The sequence below is a fragment of the Cyprinus carpio genome, chromosome A23, assembly GCF_018340385.1.
Source record: "Cyprinus carpio isolate SPL01 chromosome A23, ASM1834038v1, whole genome shotgun sequence".
NCBI classification, from domain to species: domain Eukaryota; kingdom Metazoa; phylum Chordata; class Actinopteri; order Cypriniformes; family Cyprinidae; genus Cyprinus; species Cyprinus carpio.
The window spans coordinates 11,623,196-11,643,698 of NC_056594.1; the positions used below are offsets into that span (position 1 = coordinate 11,623,196).

The window sequence follows — 20,503 nt, forward strand, 5'->3', positions numbered from 1 at the left end:
CCCCTCCACTATCGCCATCATCTCGCAGCAGATTCGGTTTCAGACAAGAGCGCCATAATGCTTGCCTGGCGATTTATTTCATGTGGATTTGTCTTTCATTATAGGAGTCACAAGCATTAGAATCAGACTCTTAAAACTTTAAACAGCTCAATGCTGAAAAGCTTTTAATGAAGGCCTGGCTGCTGCTGCTTCATCCGTCTGCCATATTTGTTTCAGTGTGGAATTTCCTCCATTGACAGAGCTTGTGTTTTTAGTGGATCGCGCTGAAGGGAGAGAGAGAGGGGTTGTTTATGAAATGTACCCAGATGAAGGGGGATATGATTTGAGGCCCTAACCTCTCTTCACTTTGCAGCCAGGTTCGGGCAGCCAGCCCGGCGGTGAAGTGAGAGCTACTCTTGGACGCAAATCATAGTGACAGTTTCTGGGCCCTATTCTGTGCCTGGCTATTTGAAAATCAGCGCTGTTGCCGTGGCAACGGAGCGGAGAAGGCTTTTCAAAAGGAACATCTTGTCATTTTCTTTAATCCACTGCAGCTGGAGATCGGAACACTATTATTAAATTGTAGTTGCCATGGTTACTGCCATGGATTTGTAACAGCAGCCCTTCCAGGGCTCCTCTCCCCCTGCTTATCATCTGGCCTTTTGGGGGCTATTGTAGTGCACCTCCACAAAAACAACGAGAATAACGTCGACTGCACTGTTTGTCACCTTTTGTGCCTTTGTTCGGTCTATAGATTTAAATCCACACCATTTCCTCTTAGGCTCTATTATGCATTAATGTGAATCATGCATTAATGTGATTATCGTATTGTGTTGCTAAAGCCGTATAATTCCCTAAAACCACCGTCAGGGCGTTGAAAATGTTTTAGAGAGGTAAAAACATATAAATAAACCAGCTGAAAGGTTGTTATAGTCTGAAGGTTAACAATCTGGGCTTTTAATACTAATACAATTTAAGTCCCAAGTAACTAGAGATGTCAGTCTCCATTATATGACACACTATACTTAACTCCAAGAGGTTGAGTTTGTTATACTGCATGACACTTATATACTAAGAAAATAGTATGACTTATATGTATGACATTTCATAACCAACTTATTTTTGCTCTTTCTCTCTCTTTTTTCCTCAGGCGATTAAACAGTACACAGGGGGAGATTCGAGTCGGTCCCAGTCACCAGGTATGTCTCTATAAATGCTTAGCATGTTATATGAAACCTTGTCTTCCCTGACATTGCTTGTTAAAAGCTTGTGGTGTGGATTGAACTGTAATATCCGAAGCTCATGTTAAGCAGTTGCTTGATTGACAAGCACAAGGACTGCTTAGACATTACCTCTGGTCCTCTGTCACCTGGATATTTAACTTGAACATGTCCTCGTCACGCATTCAAGAAGATGGTTGATGGATTTTTCATGCAGTGCAGCATTCATATGGAATAGTGTGTTTGGAAATTGGCTGTTCGGAGGGTGTGGGATTTATTAGACACATTCAGCAGTGTTTTATGGGAATTAGGAACGGTCACAGCGGTCTGAAATTGAAAAGCCAAAAGGGAGATCGCTAAAGAAGATGGCACACGATGAAAGACCAAGCACCACTAGCAATTAATGTCAGATGTTTTAGTGTATATCCTCCCAGAGATCTGTTTGAGTTATCATGTGGAGTGAAACCAGCGGCAGGACCTCTGCCCAGGGTTACTTCAGACGACTTTAGATGAAGTTTGCGGTAATAAAAGATCTGCAGGGCCGGCCATTACAGGCTAGCGCACCATGGAAATTGATCCAACGCGAACGGATCTGTAAGACTTTAGAACTGAATGTTAGTTATATGTTAGGAAATAACTTTTGAGGTTTTCTCTTAGGATTTATTTGAGTGCATTATTTTTGTATTTTACCCTGGCAACATTCTGCTGAAGGAGTTTAGTCTAGGGTTTCGGGACACGATGTACAAGAAACATGGGTGAAAGCATACTAATGCTGTTCTAAGTCGTTCAGTGTGTCCAGTGCTTTTAACACTGATAATGTTTCTTGAGCATCAAATCAGCATATTAGAATGATATCTGAAGGATCATGTGACACTGAAGACTGCAGTGATGGCCATAAAATATTCAGTTTTGCCAGTGCAGGAATAAGTTATAAGTTTAAAAACTAAGTTTAAAATATATTGAAATAGAAAACAGTTGTCTTAAATTCTAATAATATCTTATAACAAAAAATTCTGTGTTTTCATCAAATAAATCCAGGCTTTGTGAGCATAAGCAATTTCTTTCAAAAACATAAAATCTTACCATCCCCAAATAAAACAGTATTGTGAGATTATTAGTTATGCTTGCTCATATTTGGGCATTAGGCACGCATGACCTCCTGATAATTAACTAAAAAACACCTTAGCAACCACATAGCAGCTCCATGGTAACCGCCTACAATGTCTTACATCAACGTCACCTAGAAAAATCTAGTTTAAACATAATATTTCTGCACACAAGGGGAAGCTGATGTTTAGTTGCCTCATTAATTCAAGTGATGTCTTTTAATCATCCGTGATTGTTCGCACCCCTCCGTCGGCTCAATGCATGTGGAGATCAAATGAATTTGAAAATTGATATTTAGCACTCATCACTAGTGCTATTTGTGTTGTAACCGCAGCTGTCCGTCCCCTCTGCTCTTTGCCAAATTAGGCCAAGCTGCCAGAGCTCCAGCCCTTTCCCTCTCCTGGAGGTCAGACCGTGACAGAGAATGAGGAGCTGGTCTGGATGCCTGGGGTCAACGACTGTGACCTGCTCATGTACCTGCGGGCAGCCAGGTAAGCCCCACGTCAATCCGCTTTTCAGTAATGTTGTACAATGAGTCATTGTCAGCTTTGACCTCATCAGTATTCCCTCTCTGTGGTTGGCAGGAGCATGGCAGCGTTTGCAGGGATGTGTGATGGGGGGTCAACAGAGGACGGCTGCATCGCCGCCTCACGAGACGACACTACACTCAACGCATTAAACACTGTAAGCTGATAACATAACTGACCTTTACTCCAGATTACTGGGCCAATACTAAAATTAGATTTGAAAAAACATAAAACAGAGAATGGAAAGTTATTTTATTTTGATAGTGATTAGCTTTTACGCCAAAGAAGATGTTTGCTGTTTTTATTGTAACGTTTTATAATGATAATGTTTATTATTTTCTGTAATATTATTTTTATCTTTTTATTCTTTAATATTTTTAAGTGTTTGGGCTATGGTTTTGCTTGTTGTTTAAACCTTTTAGTAATAATAATAATAGCATAGCATGGTAAAACCTTGTTGATCTATTTAAGTCATGTGTTTTGTTTTAATTATCTTCTGGTCATTTTCTAAGAACCAAACATGAGATGCAAATAATCAGCAATGTTGATTGATCAGAATGTAGATTTATCAGACTATTAGTATCAAATGACTTCTCCTCATCACAATGTTGCTGCTGTACTGAGTGCTTTTTCAGGCACTGACCTGATCTGCCGCTTTATAAGTGGTGATTCATTCTGAGTGCATTTTTGGTATGCTATTACCAGTATTTATTGTCATTTTACTGTAAAGCTAATTAGTAAAAACACAAAGAGGAATTAGGCACATTACTCATGGTTGAGAAAACCATAAAATGTCATAATGTCAAAACCATAAAGAGGTCCAGGCACTGGATGGGTTTAACAGAGAGATCACAGGTGTCAGGAAGAGCCATCTTCTATATAATTAATCATTCAGGCTCAGGAGGAAATAGTTTTAACAGAACCTTGGGTCTAAAAGAGATTATTACATATGTTTTGTGGCTCTGTTTACTTCCCAGTTTTATTAATTGTGTGGTTTGTGGTCGTGACACGTTTTCTTGGCCTTCAAAGGAATTTAAGTGCGACATACAAATCTGTCTGTTTATGCCGTCTTTATACAGCAGACTCTTCTGCGTATCGAAGCTCCCCTACTTATTCAGTACAGCAGTTAAACCCGATTTGTCTTGGCCAATTAAGCGCCCAGCACAATTAAGAGACACAGTGAAGTAAGATGTCCCTAGCAGGCTTCATGCCTAATTGTCAAAAGATAAAAAAAAAATCCCTCAGCGTTTTCACTCACATTTGTTCACCTTCTCAGCGGTGCACCTCAGGCTGCGCTCTCTGAACACAGCCTCGCCTCGGGAAAGACACAGGCACCAGGGGCCATCAAAACATGCTAGTAAATTGGCGTTGAAGAGCTCCTCAGTGATGTCTGCGATTGTAGAATGTCTGAACGAGGGGTGTAATTCATGGCTTCATTAATGCTCAATGGCCCTTGACAGCTGAGCTTTTTGCAAAGCCGAATTTATCAGCCCCCACTGGACAAGTTACCCGGTCTAGTACAGAACATACAGCGTGAAATGCTAATGCCACCCATGTCGGACAGCCTGTGAGCCGTTATCAAACCAATTCCTCTCCTTGTCTTTGCTAGCCTTTAAAAAAAGCATTCGACAAATGAACCTGAAATGTAATAAACATGACATTTCCATTTTGACTGAGAAGTGGATAAGCAGAGAATTAATGTGAGCGGAGGTTCACCGTTTCCTGACCTTTTTCCACTCATCTGCAATTCCAATGTGCTTTCGGCGTAAACCACCACGTGCCTCAGTCTGGTACCTGCTTGCCTTTGACAAGCTGCTTTGTTGTAGCCATTTTAGAAATGATTGCTGATGCTGAATTGTGTGTTTTGAACCGACCAACTTGTCTCCAGTGGAGATGCAGGAAGAATGATTTAGCTCTGCACTCCAACCAGATATTGTTCTGTGTTCAAACATTTTTGTAAACAAACCTGCTGTGGGAAACTTCAAGCCTTTAAATAGTTACTTGCATCAGTTTGCGACAAAATGCTCCATTGTTAATGGCTAGTATAATAAGCAGCTTGTCTGGACGTTCTGAGTCATATTGCAGTGTTTTTTTTTCGGCGTCATCCTTGAGGCTTGCTTGGCTGCTTTTTTTGGCAGTATATTTTAGGTTATTTGAGTTCACTCTTATTTGCCTGCTCAGTACTTAATGGCTTTCAGATTCCCAGCCCAGCTGTCCAAACTCACCCTATCTGACACGTTTATAGGGAGCCAATCACTGTTACAGTGTTCAGGCTGTCCTTACACTGGGAAAAAATGAGTCGATAGCAATCCAATATGATGGTTTCCTCATATTGTAACAATCAGCTGTGAAGTAAATGGCTAAAATAAGCCACACTATTAACTTAACTACTAGTAGCCACTTTTGCATTAGTGTGATAGTTAGCTGTTTTCAAAGTAGTGTCACACTTCTAGCAACAAGTATCCATTATTTTTGTGGCTTGAAAATGTATTGCTGTTTTTCATGGCCCAGTTTTAATAATGAAATTATTAATTAAATGCTGACTTTAAATGACATTAAGTCAGAATGTTTTCTATTTAAATTATTTTTTAAAAATTGTCGTTTCACTAATTCTATTCAGTGTTGGGTTTTTTTTTTTGTATTTTTTAGTTTTATTAAATGTTACTATTTTTGACTCAATTTAGGGAAAATTTGTGTATTTTCTCTTTGTATTTATTGTTTTTTACTTGAGAGTTTTCCTGTGAAGTTAGGATTAATTATTGTGTTCATTTGTTGTATTTAGTGTTTTCAACACAATTGAATGTAGGTGTTCTCTAGTTATATTTAAATTTTATTCATTATAATTATTTGTTTGTTTCTTACCAAGGTTAGAGTTAAATTAGCTTTTTTATCTTATTTATATTAGTTATAGCATTTTCAACTCAAGGTTAAATCAGGGCGTTTTTTTCTTTCTTGGATTTATTACTTTTTTAGTATTTTCACCTTTTAGTAAGTTAGGATAAAAAGTGTATTTGCTAGTTGTTTAGTTTTGTTGACTCTCATTATGATTAAAATAGGGTATGTTCTAGTTTTTTTTTTTTTTTTTTTTTTTTTTCTGTGGTTTTAACTCAAGTTTTATTAGCATTTGGTAATAACACATTTAGTAAATATTAAGTTTGTATACTCTCTTCCTAACTTTTTTCACATGATTTCTTCAGATGATTATATTGTTGGGTATTTATACATTTAAACAGTAAGTGGTAGTATAGCTGACTACATTTACACACACAAAGATTTTAAACTACAGTAAAGGTAATTTTCCAAAGCAACTATCATTAATGTGAATTTGTGCTCTGTCTTCCTTTATACAGCTTCATGAGAGCAGCTATGATGCCGGGAAAGCCCTGCAGCGGCTGGTGAAGAAACCAGTGCCCAAGCTGATTGAGAAGTGCTGGTCAGAGGATGAAGTGGTGAGTGAACAAGTTAACTTTCTTCATTATGTGGCGAGAGAAGGCCAAATTTCGCTGCATTACTGGCTTTGTGTTGTCCATTGAAAAGTGCTCAGGATTCCAACTCCAGCAGAACAGGGCAGCTGCATCCTGTTTATGGCTTGTGGAATAAATCTTCCCAGTGAGAGAGGAGCAAAGGAGGGGGAAAGAAAGTCTTGGTCAGCTTGTGTTAGAGACTTAAATTTGATGCAAGTACCTGAAAGCTTTTTGTGCTTCAGACGTTAATATATAAGGAAAACAAAGATAGAAAGAGATCTGCAGCATTGATAACAGCCTGAAAGGATTGACATGAATCAGACAGAATCATACAGAAGCCCAGGACAAACCATTTATTTATATAAACCCCACTTCTTTCATATTCATCAAGTGAGCTTGATTTCTAAATAAATATTCAAGAAGTTTCCTAAATGTTTACTACCACATTTCCCTCCCAAGAGGCTTTAATATGCCACAGTTTTTTCCTCCAGTAAAATCAATACTCATGTTTGTGTGAGTATATATGTACAGACTCACTAAAAGCTACAAGGCTGAATTTTATAAATAGGAGTCATGTTGATGGTGCCAGCGAGCCCATTAAAAAAATCAATTAGCCTGTGCGCATCGATTTGCTTCGGCATGCTTAACTGAGTGTGGACCTGGTTTTTTTAATGTACGCAGGAGACGCGTGTGTGAAGCGAACTGTATAACAGTCTGTCTGAGATGAATAATAGAGATGCTGAATAAATGCTGCATGAGTGCAGGCCTCGATTACACCACTGTTGGTGTTTATCTTGGTGGTGTGCGCGCACCCTGCAGGAGGCTGTTCCTCCTCCCCGTCTGTAACCCAGCCAGACCACCGCTGCACTGTCAAGGACACTGCTCCCCCGATCTGATTTCAAGTTGTGCTTTTGCTGCCCTGCAGCCTTGAGGGACAGGTGTAAATGTACCCCTGACCTTGGATGCATGCACCAGCCCCGCTGCTCCTCATTTATTTATCACCCCTCGCTCTCTCTCTCTCTCTCTCTCTCTCTCTCCTCTCTCTCTCCCCATCACTCCCTCGCTCTCTCTCTCTCTCTCTCTCTCTCTTTCAGCCTGCAGGTCCACGGCCTCATTATTCCTGCTCTTTTTCCATCGCTCCTTTTTGAAATGTGAATAAAAGTGACAGTGACTGTCTCAGAAGTGACAGAATCATCCCCTCTTCAGGGTCACTTGTCACCCGTCTCCCTCAGCCGCTCGACACGGCCCTCTGAGCCTCTCTTCCGTTCGCCTAGCCTGCAGCGCTTTCAGCAGCAGAAAGAAAGAGCATGCCATTTTATTTCTTTTCCCATGCCACAGTTTATCTGGAGATTTCTTTTAGATCCTGCAGTAATGCTCTTAAATGGCATGTCATATGTAACACGCTTTAACCGTGTAAGCTATTTTAGTAATGCAGTGTAAGAAAAATTAGTCTGCTGTAAGGGTTTATATAACTTAGGGTTGGACTTAACTAATCGAATACACAGAGAAACAGCAGTTGTCGAACATGAAAAGACTAATTGCATGAAAACAAATTTTTTGATTTAACACCGATCTTAATTCAACAACTACTGTATGTAAACATACCTAAAAGGGCCTCATTTTTTATTTAGGAAATGGTTATGCTATTGTTTTTTAAAAATGTATTCAAATAGAAAAGCTATTTCAGTTTTATGTATTTTTTTTTTTTAAATGCAGTTTTAAAAAACATTAAAAACAAATCTTTTTGACCCCAAACTTTTGTAAGGTAGTGTAGTTAATTATCGAACAAGTAGAAGGTAGATAGAATAAAAATAAAATCTACTAATTTAATCATTCTCATGTCATTTCAAAAATCAAAAGAAAGTCATACAGATTTGGAACAACGTGTGGCTGAGTAAATGACTTCCATTTTGGGGTGAACTATCCTTTTAAGAGAGCTGTGTTCGAATGTGCCTGTAATGCCCGAAAATTCAGCTCACTGGGTTTTGAAACACGAGCAGAAAAAGAGCACAGAGTGTTGTTTCAGGGTGCCGATATATGACCACAGTGAGGGCTGCTATCTGCTCCTCTGTCCTTCTGCATATTATCTCAGACTTGTCACAGGTTGACAAATGGCAGCGTGAAGCTCCAAATCGAAGTGCTGTGTGGGCAACCTGGCAAGACTACAGCCCCCCAGTGGCGAACGAAGAAGCCTGCACATTTTTTTCCAATCAAACACCTTCCTTCTTAATATTAATCTAAATGCACATGAATAAAGAGAGGTGGGTCTATGAACATTGGAAGAATATTTTAAAACTTTCAACTTTTTTCTGTGGATCATGGAACTAACCACCCACTTAGAAGGTTACTTAGTAGTTTAGCTCAGTGGTTTTCAACTGGTTTGCTTTAGGATCCAGAATTTACATGGGACTTTAAGTGGTGACCCAACACAGTACAAAAGATATTGTACAAAAATGTCCTTAAAATCTAGATTTAAAATATACCAATGTGATGTGTTGAATAAGATGGTATAAATTTATATATATTGAATAAAATTAAGAAAATCTAACTTTAAAATATATCACTGTGGTGTATTGATTATAATAAAATTGATATCCAGTAACCACAAAATGCAAACGTGTGTGTGTGTGTATATATATATATATATATATATATATATATATATATATATATATATATATATATATATATGTATTATTGAAGTTTACAAATAAAATTATAATTGTAAATACTGTTTAAGTACTATGAAATTATATAACCTAGGGTTGTGCACAGATAGTCGAATATTCAAACTGTAATTATTATTTGAAAAATAATATTTTGCTGTCCACAAATGCAAGGAATCGATAAATCCTAAGCACACAAACTAAAAGTCAATTATAACTAAATGCAGTGGGTGGCGCTGTGGAGTGTGTTAATTGATTGATTTATTTGATCACAGAATGTCTTTGCGAAATTTAGAATTACTGTGAGCAAAATGATCTTGCTAAATGATCTTTCAATATGCAATTACTTTTGATCAAATGAATTATAGTTATTTTTATTATTAAAATTATAAATTACATTTTTTATTTATTGTTATAATTATAGAGTTATAATATCACCACCACAATGAGAAATCACATGAAATCCAAACACCATTGACTGAGAAAAGACAGCTGTCCATCATTGCATTCGTGACTGCTGGTAAGCGCAGCTGTAGCCCGAGTGAGCCGAGAAGAGAGCGCATCTGATAGCCAAATGATCTCGAGTCATGCTTCCTTTAAGTTTCCTCGAGGGAGAGTGCTTTAAGAACAGAAAACACAAAATCGTGTCGTGACTATTACTTATCACACCGATATCTTTGTGTCTCTGGAACATCTGTGTCAGTGCGTGTCCTTATTGTTATCAGACTGAGGAGCCAAATTGTACCAGAGCATGTGGATATTATTGTTTTTCTCAACACTAAAATGTGAGGCAATATAAACGAGATAAACTTGGGCCAACTCAAGTATATGTATGTTCTGTAATTGGCACTGTCTGCTTTATTTAAATTTTTTAGTTTGCTCTGCTTGAGCTTGAACGCTTTTGTTCTTTATGTATTATACACACACACACACACACACACACACATATATATATATATATACTTTTTTTGCACACTTTTTCAACTAAAAGAAAACCTTGACGTTGTTTATAATGCCGCCTCATAAGCTTGTTCAGAAATCATGACAAAAAGTTGATTAAAAAATAGTGTCATTGTCATTAAAAGTCATTTAAATTAACATATTTGAATATGCATTTTTTTTACGAGCCGAAATATTCTAATGCAACATCTTTGAAAAATGGCCATCCTTAAAGTCCGCATGAAATCAAAATTGACTTTATTTACTTTATTAGCGCACATTGCTAGTCTTGATGTAAACAATTAATCCGTGCAAGTTCATCCGCTGAAAAAAAAAAATGTTTGTCTTCATAATCTTCAATCAAAATCTGAACATTTACTTCCGCTCTAGAATGGCATTCCTTTTCTGATGACGTCAGTTTGACGGCTTGTGCAGAATATCCTTAAACACACCCCTCCAACCGTTAGGTTACTATGAGTGAGAGACAGAGGGGAGGAGCGCAAACATAAAACCATGCCCTCTATTCAATATTCCGTTTCAGCGGAAAAATACGTCACTACACTGAAATAAAGTCGGCAGCAACTTCCGGTTCACGAGGACTTTAATATAAAAAGACCTGCAACCCACCAGTTGTCAACCTCTGATTTGGATGGATATATTTCCTCTTTTGCTGGACTGTTTTAGTTGTGTGAAGTGGAATCAGTTGTGCTCAGATTTAAAGACTGTTTTATTGCCACGAGAGTTGCACAGGCAGGAAGAGCGTGTTGGAGTATTTCCTGTCACCTTTGGTTTTACACAGTACACAAGAAAATCTGCGGTTTAGCTGAATCTATGCATATTTATAGACTCAAGCACTAAGCAAACGCTTAAGCGGCGGCAACGAAGGCCTGATTTAGAAGCATTTTCCAGGCATCTGCTCATATTAATAGGACTAGTACTACGTCTGAGCATTTGATAGTTTTCCCTCGTGTCTCTCTTCTTTTCTGTTGTGGTTTTGATGTTATGGAAGGGTGAAATGGACAGGATGTGGGCTGGCTCTCATCTCTCTTTGTGGCCGCTTTGTGTGTGAAAGTACCATCATCATTGACGCCATGTTGAATCATATTTGTGTGATTATAATATGTGACTGTAATTGTATACTCACTCATTCGTGTTCGCCCATAACAGCCTCAGCGAAAGGCCAAGCACACTGATTTCTTAAGACCCCCCTGTGTTTGTGCCATTGAGCTAAATGTTAGGCATTCCTGGTATTTGAAGACTGCCAGACACTGAATGCTTGTGTGTGTGTGTGTGTGTACATGCTAGAATGTCCAAAAACATTTGTGTGTGTGTGTGTGTGTTTGTGTTGGACACACGTAGTGTGTTTTGTACGGAGTGGTCTGACACCATCTATTTGTACATGCTCGAATGATCTTAACCAGTTTTACAGCTTTTAACAATTATGATTTAGGCAGGAAGTGCACACGCATCACAAAAGCCTTTTCAGCTGTATTCCCTTCTCCCCTCTCTCTTTTACAATAAGTCACTGTCGAGCAGAGAGAGAGAGGCAGAAAGCAGAGCCAGCTCACTGGAACAATTTTTGACAGAAAGAAGCCTGTTGTTTCAGCAGAGCGGGCGGCTGGTGACTCTGTAGCGTTCGCCTCCCCCTCTCACCCCTCCTCCACTCACCCCTCGCTCTCTGGTCCCTCCCGTCATCTGCCCTGTTGCCTAGCAACGGCGGGCCAGAGCAATCGTAGCAGAGGCAGAGCAATTCAGGGAGCAGATTGGTGGATGATTTATTAGTTGCGCTCAGTGTGCAGTGAGCCCAGGCAGCTGAAATGGAGCCTTAAAGTGGAGCCGACACACAGCGAATGAGACAGCCGTGCACGTAGCCGTCTGCCTGTAGCGCACGGTAAATATTACAGTAGTGGAAACATAATTAAGGTGACATAATCAGGCTGCTAACACGCGCCACTCTGGAAGGTGTAATTGATTTTTGTCCTGCCGGGTCTGGATCCAGGACCTCGGATAATGAAGGCGTGTTTTATGCTTAATGTGTTAAACAAAATGTGCATGTACAAACCTTAGACCTGTGGTCACCAGGCTGGGAATTCATTAACACATGAGGCTGTTAGATACTCGTCAGTGTGAGATTATAGCTGTTCTAGTTAAGTGGCTGTTGTTGGCACGTGGTCACAGTGTCAAATGCTGGTTCGGGTAACCAGACAGATAGATTTTGTACAGTCTCTAATCTTCAAAACCTTTTTTAGCACTTCATGTCTCTGTCCCTAACCCTATTCTTTTTTATTTTGCTTGCTTTGATGTTACACCCATAAAAACATTGAGTGAAATAATTAAGGTACTTGGAGAGTCTGACATGTTGTAACTCATAACTAGTACTTTAGTCATAGGTGCATTTAAAGATCATCATACGCTCATTTTGCACATTGCACCACCTACTGGTTAATCATCCGCCTCTTTACCACAGCAGATGAAATGTGCCGTCTGTGGTGGGTTTTTTCTAATACTTATGGTTAAGTATGTCAACCCGTTGTGGAGGCCCTGGCGAGGGTAGATGTAGTTTTAAAAGCTTGTAGTATTAATTTGCAGGATTTGGATTTTCATTATACTCAAACACCTAATTTAATTTAGTTTCTTTTTCAACTCTTGTTAAGAGAAACAAGTAATATTTGCTCCCTTCCTCACTGAAGATTGTTCTTTAAAACTGTGTAAACAGTTCCCGGTTACATAACCAGTATGCATTTGAGAAGTTGGCCAAGAGCGCCGGAGGAACTCCACGACTGGTTTTGCAGTCAACTTTAAAACCTCTACAAAGATTGCCCTGGCTTTTTCTCGCTGGTTTGTGCTCCCTGAAACTGTACAGTTCCCTTATAAAAACCTCCATGAGTAGGTTGGAGTCTGAATAATGAGAAGAGCAGACGTAGAGTTGATGTACATGCACACACACTCTTAAAGAGAGCTCTCAGAACATGCATGTGTGACACAACCGCTGCAATCCACCATGCATTGCACAACTCCGTTCCAGGTTTTCCAGCCAGCCGCAGACCAGAGGCTCTCTAGCAGAAAGATCACATGTAAAGCCTTCCCCTTTGTAGTGGAGGAGCAGAGAGTGACAAGCTATCTCTTGCTCGTAAAAAACAACGCACCTTCGGAGACTTTGTGGATTTGCACCTCCGTTTTGTTTGCCTACAAGTGGACGTAGAGATTTGGGTCGTGTGCCGAGTGGACTTTTCATGGGCTTTCCAAACAGTTTGTTTGTTGAGGACCGTTGACTGAGACTGTGGAGTGGGGCTCGCGGCTGGAACAAGAAAGTAAATCTGCTGGTTGTCTGCTTCACTGGTTATGAATGTTTCTGCCTCCGCTTTTTATGGCTCACAGTCTGTGGCTCTTAAAGGAATAGAAAAGCATTCAAGCTACACAGTCTCCTTTTGTATTACAGCAGTCTTTGTAAACACATTTTATTTTGGGAGTTTAGTTTGTGTTGTAAGTTATTTTCTTATAGTTTTATTAAGTGATTGTTTAATTTATTAACTGTACTTGCTTCTTGTTTAGAGCTTCAGTCGTTTTTCACATTCATAAACCTGATTATTTAAACACTAGCTTAAGTTCTGATTGTTTGCAGTAACTGTAAGCAAATGGGTTTGTAATTCTAGTACTTTACGCAGGAATCAGGCAGCTGTTTGAAGTGTGAGCGTGAAAATTGTAAGATCAAGAAGTGTTGTGATTCGTCGTAACTTATTGAAGTTCAGTTTTGGTTTTGAACTTTAGTGTTGTGTGACCTCATATGCATATCGCCTTGATGAACTTTCACTAAGATTTCAGATGAGCTGCCATCGTGTTTCTACTCCACTGTGGTTTAATCTTGGCTTCTATTCCTGCTTTTGTTGTCATTTCCCCTCATTTTTTTCACTGTAGCTGAGCTGTGTTAGCACAAGCAAAGATTTTCAGATTAAGATCACAACATTGTTTTCTCCCCGTTGCGTTTCACAATGTAATGTATGTGTAGAGCTTCATGTCTGTTGTTATGGGTGAATAAAAATCTAATTTTAACTGTTTTTCTCTCTTCTTTTCCCAACAGAAACGGTTCATAAAAGGTTTAAGGCAGTACGGGAAAAACTTTTTTAGGATTCGGAAAGATTTGCTCCCTAATAAGGAGACGGTAAGTCATTTGTTTCCTATTGAATACATTTGTCATTGTTCTTGGACACTAAAACAAACTCCTTTTCACTGTGGTTTCTCATTTGTTTTGAAATTGAAACTACATCTTAGTGGTTTCGAAAATGTAGAGGTTAAGGAAATGATTGAAAGCCATAGCTTACGCATGGACTTGAGTGCATGAATATTAGATTTAACAGTAAGCATGTTCGGTGCTTGAACAGGGGCCCTGAGACATGTTTAGTCAAAACAGAATCATGACTGTTTATATAATTTTTGGTTACTGCTCAGTACAGCTACACACCTGATGGCTGATTGCTCAAAGAACTAAACTTATCTTAAGCTTAAAGTACAATTTGTTAAACTTCTGTTTTCGTGCACAATGCAATTAATAGAAATTTTAGCAAAGTACATGCAATTTTGTTACTTTTTCTTTTTTTTAATTAGACTGCACCTTTTTAAATTCCTTGGTTATGTTAAAATGTTAAATGCATATTACTTTACATTTCATGGTGTACATAGAAGTTTGTGTTTTTTGTTTTGTTTTGTACATGAAAATATTAGGATGATATTAGAAACTTATCTTTTAAACTTTTATTAAACTATTAAAGTATTTTACAGTAAATACATTAATGTTATTATACTCTACATTATATACAATAACGTATTATAATAAAAATATTTTAAATATATTAATTTCAAATACCATATATGTATATATCTGTATATGTATACATGTATTTATACATACACTTACGATAGTTTTTTTATGTGTGTGTGTGTTTTTTACAGTTATCTAAGGTGAATTTTTTTATTTTTTTATTTTTTTTCCCTTTTTCATCTGTTAGCTTTACTGGCCTCGGTGTCATGTCTGATAGACTGAAACACAAGCTCTGGCTAATAGGTCGGTTATCATGTGCATGTTTTATGGAGTATTGACTTAGCTCAATGATTAGTCAGTGAAGAAAATCCCTCCTAGCAGAGGGAAGCTGCGTACAGACCTGTCACCCTTGAAGTAGTACAGTCATTGATAGTTTTGTTTTGACTCTTCATGCTGAACAGCACGTATTCTGTTGAATTCATATTTGACCCTTTTTAATTATGTATTAGTGAACTGTGTGACCCTGTAGAGGAAACATCAAAGTGACATACAGAGCAAGTAATTATTAACTTGGTGTGAGTACACAACCAGATACCTGTTTGGCAAGTAAAGAGATGCACTTTTGTGCTGAAATTTGTTACTCGTTGGTTTTTGTTTACCTGCAACAAGGAAAGAAGATATGTTGATGTCCTCTTTTTAGAATTGAGAGAGTAAGTGCAAGTTTTGCTTATTTATTCATTTTCTGCATTTTCTTTTATCCCTGGCAGTATTATGTACAAATAATTGTTTTGCAATTGTCTGCATCATGGAAATGATTTTTTTTTCTAATTTAAATTTTTTTTGTAGCCCCTAAAATGCATTGTATATTTTTCTTTTTTTACATTTGTTACCCCTAACAGAATAATGTCATGTAATTTTATACTGATTTAATAGCAATCCCAATTCAAATGGAGACATTTGTTCAGTTGCCGTCAGTTTGTACTAGTGGACGATGTGTTCAGATATATCGCCCGATATTTGGCATTTTTCAAATATCTGCATCGGCTGATAAGTTTTTCTGCTTAGCCGATGTGTTCAATAGAACGGTTAAATAAATATATAACTCACATTCTCCCTCATTTACTGTCGTTGTTAACATTTCTGTCTAATACGGATAGAAGTCCGTCTAATAATCCGATAGAACGGTTAAATAAATATATAAATGTATACAGAAAGTATTATAACTAGGGCTGCACGATTATGACAAAAATCATAATTGTCGATTATTCCCTTGAAAATGTAATTGCGATTATTAATTAGGATTATCACAATTTACATTGAATGATGTTTATACCATTGTTTTACTGCATGCCGTATTTTGATAAGAGAATAAACAAGCTGAAAACACTCTAACTGAAAAACCTTTAGTGCTTTTCTATAGTATCAAGCCTCAAGCCTCGGATTGGTTTCTTTAAATTATAAAAAAAGTAAAAATATGAATAGTATGATAATGTTATACTGAAACTAAAACAATGCAAAAACCCTTAAGATAACATCTTAAGCGTGCAGAATAACGAGTGGACTTTTAATCAACGATTAATTGCCGCTTTGTATGATTACGTAATTGTGGCATTCATAATTGTAATTGTGATTAGAAATTTGATAAATTGTGCAGCCCTAATTATAACGATTGCTTTTTATATTGTTAGTAATTAGTAATTATTAGTAATAGAAAGGCAAACATTATAATACTCGTTTGCCGTCAGCATTAAACAAATATGCACTTATACAATTTAAACAAATCTTTGAATGACTAATGAACATTTAATTTCACAAACCATGCAAACTTAGTCGAATCCAGCTTAGAGATCTTGTGAAGTGTGCATTTTTATCCAGCATGTTCTCTGTGTGACGGTCGGTCCTACTTTTTGCTGACTTCAAAACTCAGTAGCAACTCAAATTTTTTAATTTTAGCTTATAAATACGACATAATCTTTGGCAGTATTCAGGGCATATGAACGCGCAGGACGCATTTGCTGTAGAAGCGCGGACACACATACCGGTTGCGTTCAAACAGCACAAAAATGAATGAAACATTGCTGCAGCTTGAGAGCGCAGGAAGCGCAAAAAGACAATAGTGCGACTTTATCAGTACGTCATCTATTCATTCAGATAACGGCTGTTATTTTCTTAAGGGAAAAAAAAAGATGTCCATAAAAACAAAATAGAATGATGGAATCTTACGAACTTCGTGGAATTTATCATGGAATATTTCTTAATTTATTTCTTAAGAAGATTTTCGTGAATCCGGCCCCAGGAAAACAAGAGAGAATGATGGAAAAAGGAGAGATGGAGGCAAAACAGTCTTGCTCAAGGGCAGGGTTGAGGGGTTAGTTCAATACACACTAAGAAAAGCGAGCGTTCTCTAAAAAGCCCCACTTTGCTTGAGATTGCAGTCGCTTTTGTGCTGAAAGCCAGCTCTCTATGCAAGTGCCAGTCAATACCCTGCGGAAAGCTTGATTTATTTTTCCTACAGTACTTTTCCCACTCTCCTGTTTCATTTGCCATATCTCTCTTTCTTGTTTGTGACGTAGAGCATATTCTAAAATCTCCTTCCTTATTTCATTAAAAACAAAAACCTTTCCTGCTTCTTATATACCAGTCTTTCTGGTGAAGACGCTTTCCTTTGCATTTCTTCCAGGTAGTCTGGTCCAGGATTTGATATGACCGTAGCGTTTTTAAATGCCCAGTACCATTGAGGGTGATACAGTGCAGCTTTTCTGCCTCTCCCCATTTTTCCCCTCAGTACTTATTAGCTGGGTTTCTCATAAAGAGCTGGTGCCAAGGCTAAGCACCCACTGCTGTGCAAACACACCAGGCCTGACTAGCTCTCTGGAATGCTTTATATGAAGTCAAATAAAAGAGGAAGCTGGGGAAGTGGGTGTGTCGTCTTACTGTCTCTGCTCTTTTCACTGCCACCATTTCCTCCACTTGAAAGACAACGTCATGGAATAATATGTGTACTGGTGCAAGAAATGTTCCCAAACAAACCCGACATGATGTGTCTACAGATCACTGATAGCACAGCTTTGCAGTTCTGTCCATGTTCTGTCCCAGAAAGATTCTTTCTACTCTTCAGATGCTTTTCTTTAGTGATTTAAACCTATTCAGTTCCTCCAGGATTTCGCGGAACTTTTTTCTGATTTTGCTGCGGCTTTTCTCAAAATTTGCAATGATATTTGCGGCATTTCTTATTGTTTTGCAGTGAAAATATACCACAGACAACATTCTTCTAACACTGTTATGACTTTTCTGACTTCGAGAACCACTGTAGGTCTCCAGACTAGCACCAGCACTAGTGCCATTAAGTTCTACAGAAGGTGACACCAGCACCTGACAGTAAAGCACTCATCCTGATCACACATGTACATCTCGGAGACATCTAATGTCCGCATTTACATATGCAAGATGTATTTTTAAGAGCGCTTGTTCATCTGCAGTACGTCTCTAAGATGTTTCCTGTCAGATGTCAAATAGACATTTATTAGAACGCATGTAAAACTGCTTCTGAGACGTTTATCAGAGTACACAGCAGATGATTCCCAGATCTTTAGAAGACGTCTTACAGATGTAATAAATATATAACATCTGATAAAATGTACTTTTATTACTGTCATTCATAATGTCTAAATATAATTTAATGAATACAAAAATATATAAGCTATATTAGGGAGTGGAAATGGCCTGTAAGTACTTCTCAGAAGCCATCTACTAGTGATCATTTAATATCTTTTTTTTATTTTTAAATAAGTGTTTGCTTTCCTACATTATAAAACTTTTAGTTTTATACATGGGAGAAACCTATTAAGGATGAACAAATATCATCACATTAAAAATAACTTTCAAATTCTGTAATACTTAAAGCATTGAAGTTCTGGGAAAAGTTGTGTGAAGCATTTAAAATCACTCGAAAATATTAGACCATTTCTGCCAGAAGTTGTTCCTGTAGTTTTACAGTTAAACCCATGGTGAACGGTGGTGGAGATTTGTGTTTATTGAACAATGTTTTTCCTGGTTTATACATCAGTGGCATTTGTTATGATATCAGTTTTAACAGAATTCTTTGCTGAACTTGAATGCTTCTCACAAGATTTCACAGAGATGTTATTGATTCTGTGGTGAATTCGACTGCTTTCTTCACACTGTATCTCCCAGCGCTGTGTATAACGGTGTTGCGTGATCGAGATCAACCCACGGCTACGGCTCGAGTAGATAAACGGTCTGCGCTGCGTAGCACGGATTCGTTCTGCTTTCGGTTTGTTTATCCAATGTAGCTCTTGTAAATCGGTCATGATGAGAACGCAATGCTGTTCATTCCATTTTTGGAACTGAGAAACAACCTTTCTTTGACTGAATGCGCATTGCGATGACGTCACGGGACCCTTCTAAGCCCAAATTCTGCGGAAAATTTGTGGCAATTATGAAAAATTGCGATCTTTTGGGAAAATTGCAAAGTTTGCTTGATTTTACGATAAATTCACCAATCGCGAAATCCTGGAGGGTCTGCATATTCGTTTTGATTATTGCATACCAATGATGCTAGTAAACTAAATATAGCAGATTTAAACTAAAAAAAGTTTTTTTTGTGTGTGTGTGTGATTTTCAATGCATATAAATTGTCTTTTTAAATTTATTTTTTAGCAGATTTTTTGTGATTTATTTATTTATTTGAATTTAATTATTTTTAAATTAAATTTATTTATTTATTTATTGGTGAGATGTCCTGATGCTTCTTTTTTCAAAGGCACAGAGTTTTGTCCCTTGTAAATCTGAATGTGATTTTGGTATCATTACTGTGTTTTTTAGCCTCTTGGGAATCTGCCCCTAGCTTTTAATGCCAGTTAAACCCTTCTTTCAGGAGACTAACTAGTGACACTCCAAAGCTTAAGTTCCACTGAAGAAAGATTATTAGGTTGTTAAATAGAGACAAGTGTGTGACGAGGTGTATGGGGGACAATTTCTGAAAAACAGCCCTATTGTAAAGCAGCCGCGGTGTAATCCAGCTACATTGCTGGTATTTGCAGGGAGGTAAAGCTGCAGAGGATCCAATTGTGTAAGGAGGCAGCCCTGGCCCTCTGGTCCTGTAATTTTCAAGCAAAGATGGCCAACATGATAGAACTGTTCTCGGCACAACTTTGTAGCAGATGTTTGCCCTTGTGCAATCTGTATAAATGTCAAATTGAATTCATTGCAAAGACGTTAGCCCCACAGTCAGTGCCCTAGAGAGGCGCTTGTGTGATTAGAGAGATTCTGTTTTGAGCACTTATTAAAATGGCTAAAACTGGCAGCCTGCTCGATCGTCAGCAGCTGTCCAGGCTTGATAAAATAGTCTACTTGTTTTGTTAAATGTTGTTAATGGAAATGTTATTTATCTTTGTGTTCTTGGAGTTTTTTTTTTTTTAGTTTAGACTCTCTTGATAGGCTATCCAAATAAATTATAATTATTTCGGTATAGTGTGTATGAAGAGTGGGCATGGATAGCGTGTGTATTGTTTGCTCTCTGGCTTTCTGAACAAAGCTTCGGCTGTATAACTTGATCTTTCGGATTAACGAGATCGACCCCCATCAAAAAGTCTTGCTGTGGCATACTTTTGCCTTCACTGGCTAAAAGCGCTTACAGCAGGGAAACACAACTGCTGATTCCTCTGCTTGTGCCTTGTTGACCTATAAGCGCACACGGCTTATTCTTTCTTTTCCAACAGAAAACCGGCAACGCAGCAGGGATCCGCTGTCTATTTAACATCCTTTTACACCCTGCTCTATCAGCCAAGGCCATTGTAGCACACTTTTTTTTTTCTCTCTCTCT

At 38.0% G+C, this 20,503-nt stretch overlaps 1 protein-coding gene across 8 annotated transcripts in view; it reads left to right on the forward strand.

Moving 5' to 3' along the window:
* LOC109055120 (arginine-glutamic acid dipeptide repeats protein-like) overlaps window positions 1-20,503 on the forward strand; it is a 155,201-nt gene that overhangs the window by 120,632 nt on the left and 14,066 nt on the right. For all 8 annotated transcript variants that reach the window (XM_042713152.1, XM_042713151.1, XM_042713153.1 and 5 more), the window contains 5 exons: window positions 1,130-1,178; window positions 2,673-2,797; window positions 2,891-2,990; window positions 6,184-6,282; window positions 13,981-14,061. In XM_042713152.1, the coding sequence (XP_042569086.1) occupies window positions 1,130-1,178; window positions 2,673-2,797; window positions 2,891-2,990; window positions 6,184-6,282; window positions 13,981-14,061 (454 nt within the window). The remainder of the gene's footprint in view (window positions 1-1,129; window positions 1,179-2,672; window positions 2,798-2,890; window positions 2,991-6,183; window positions 6,283-13,980; window positions 14,062-20,503) is intronic.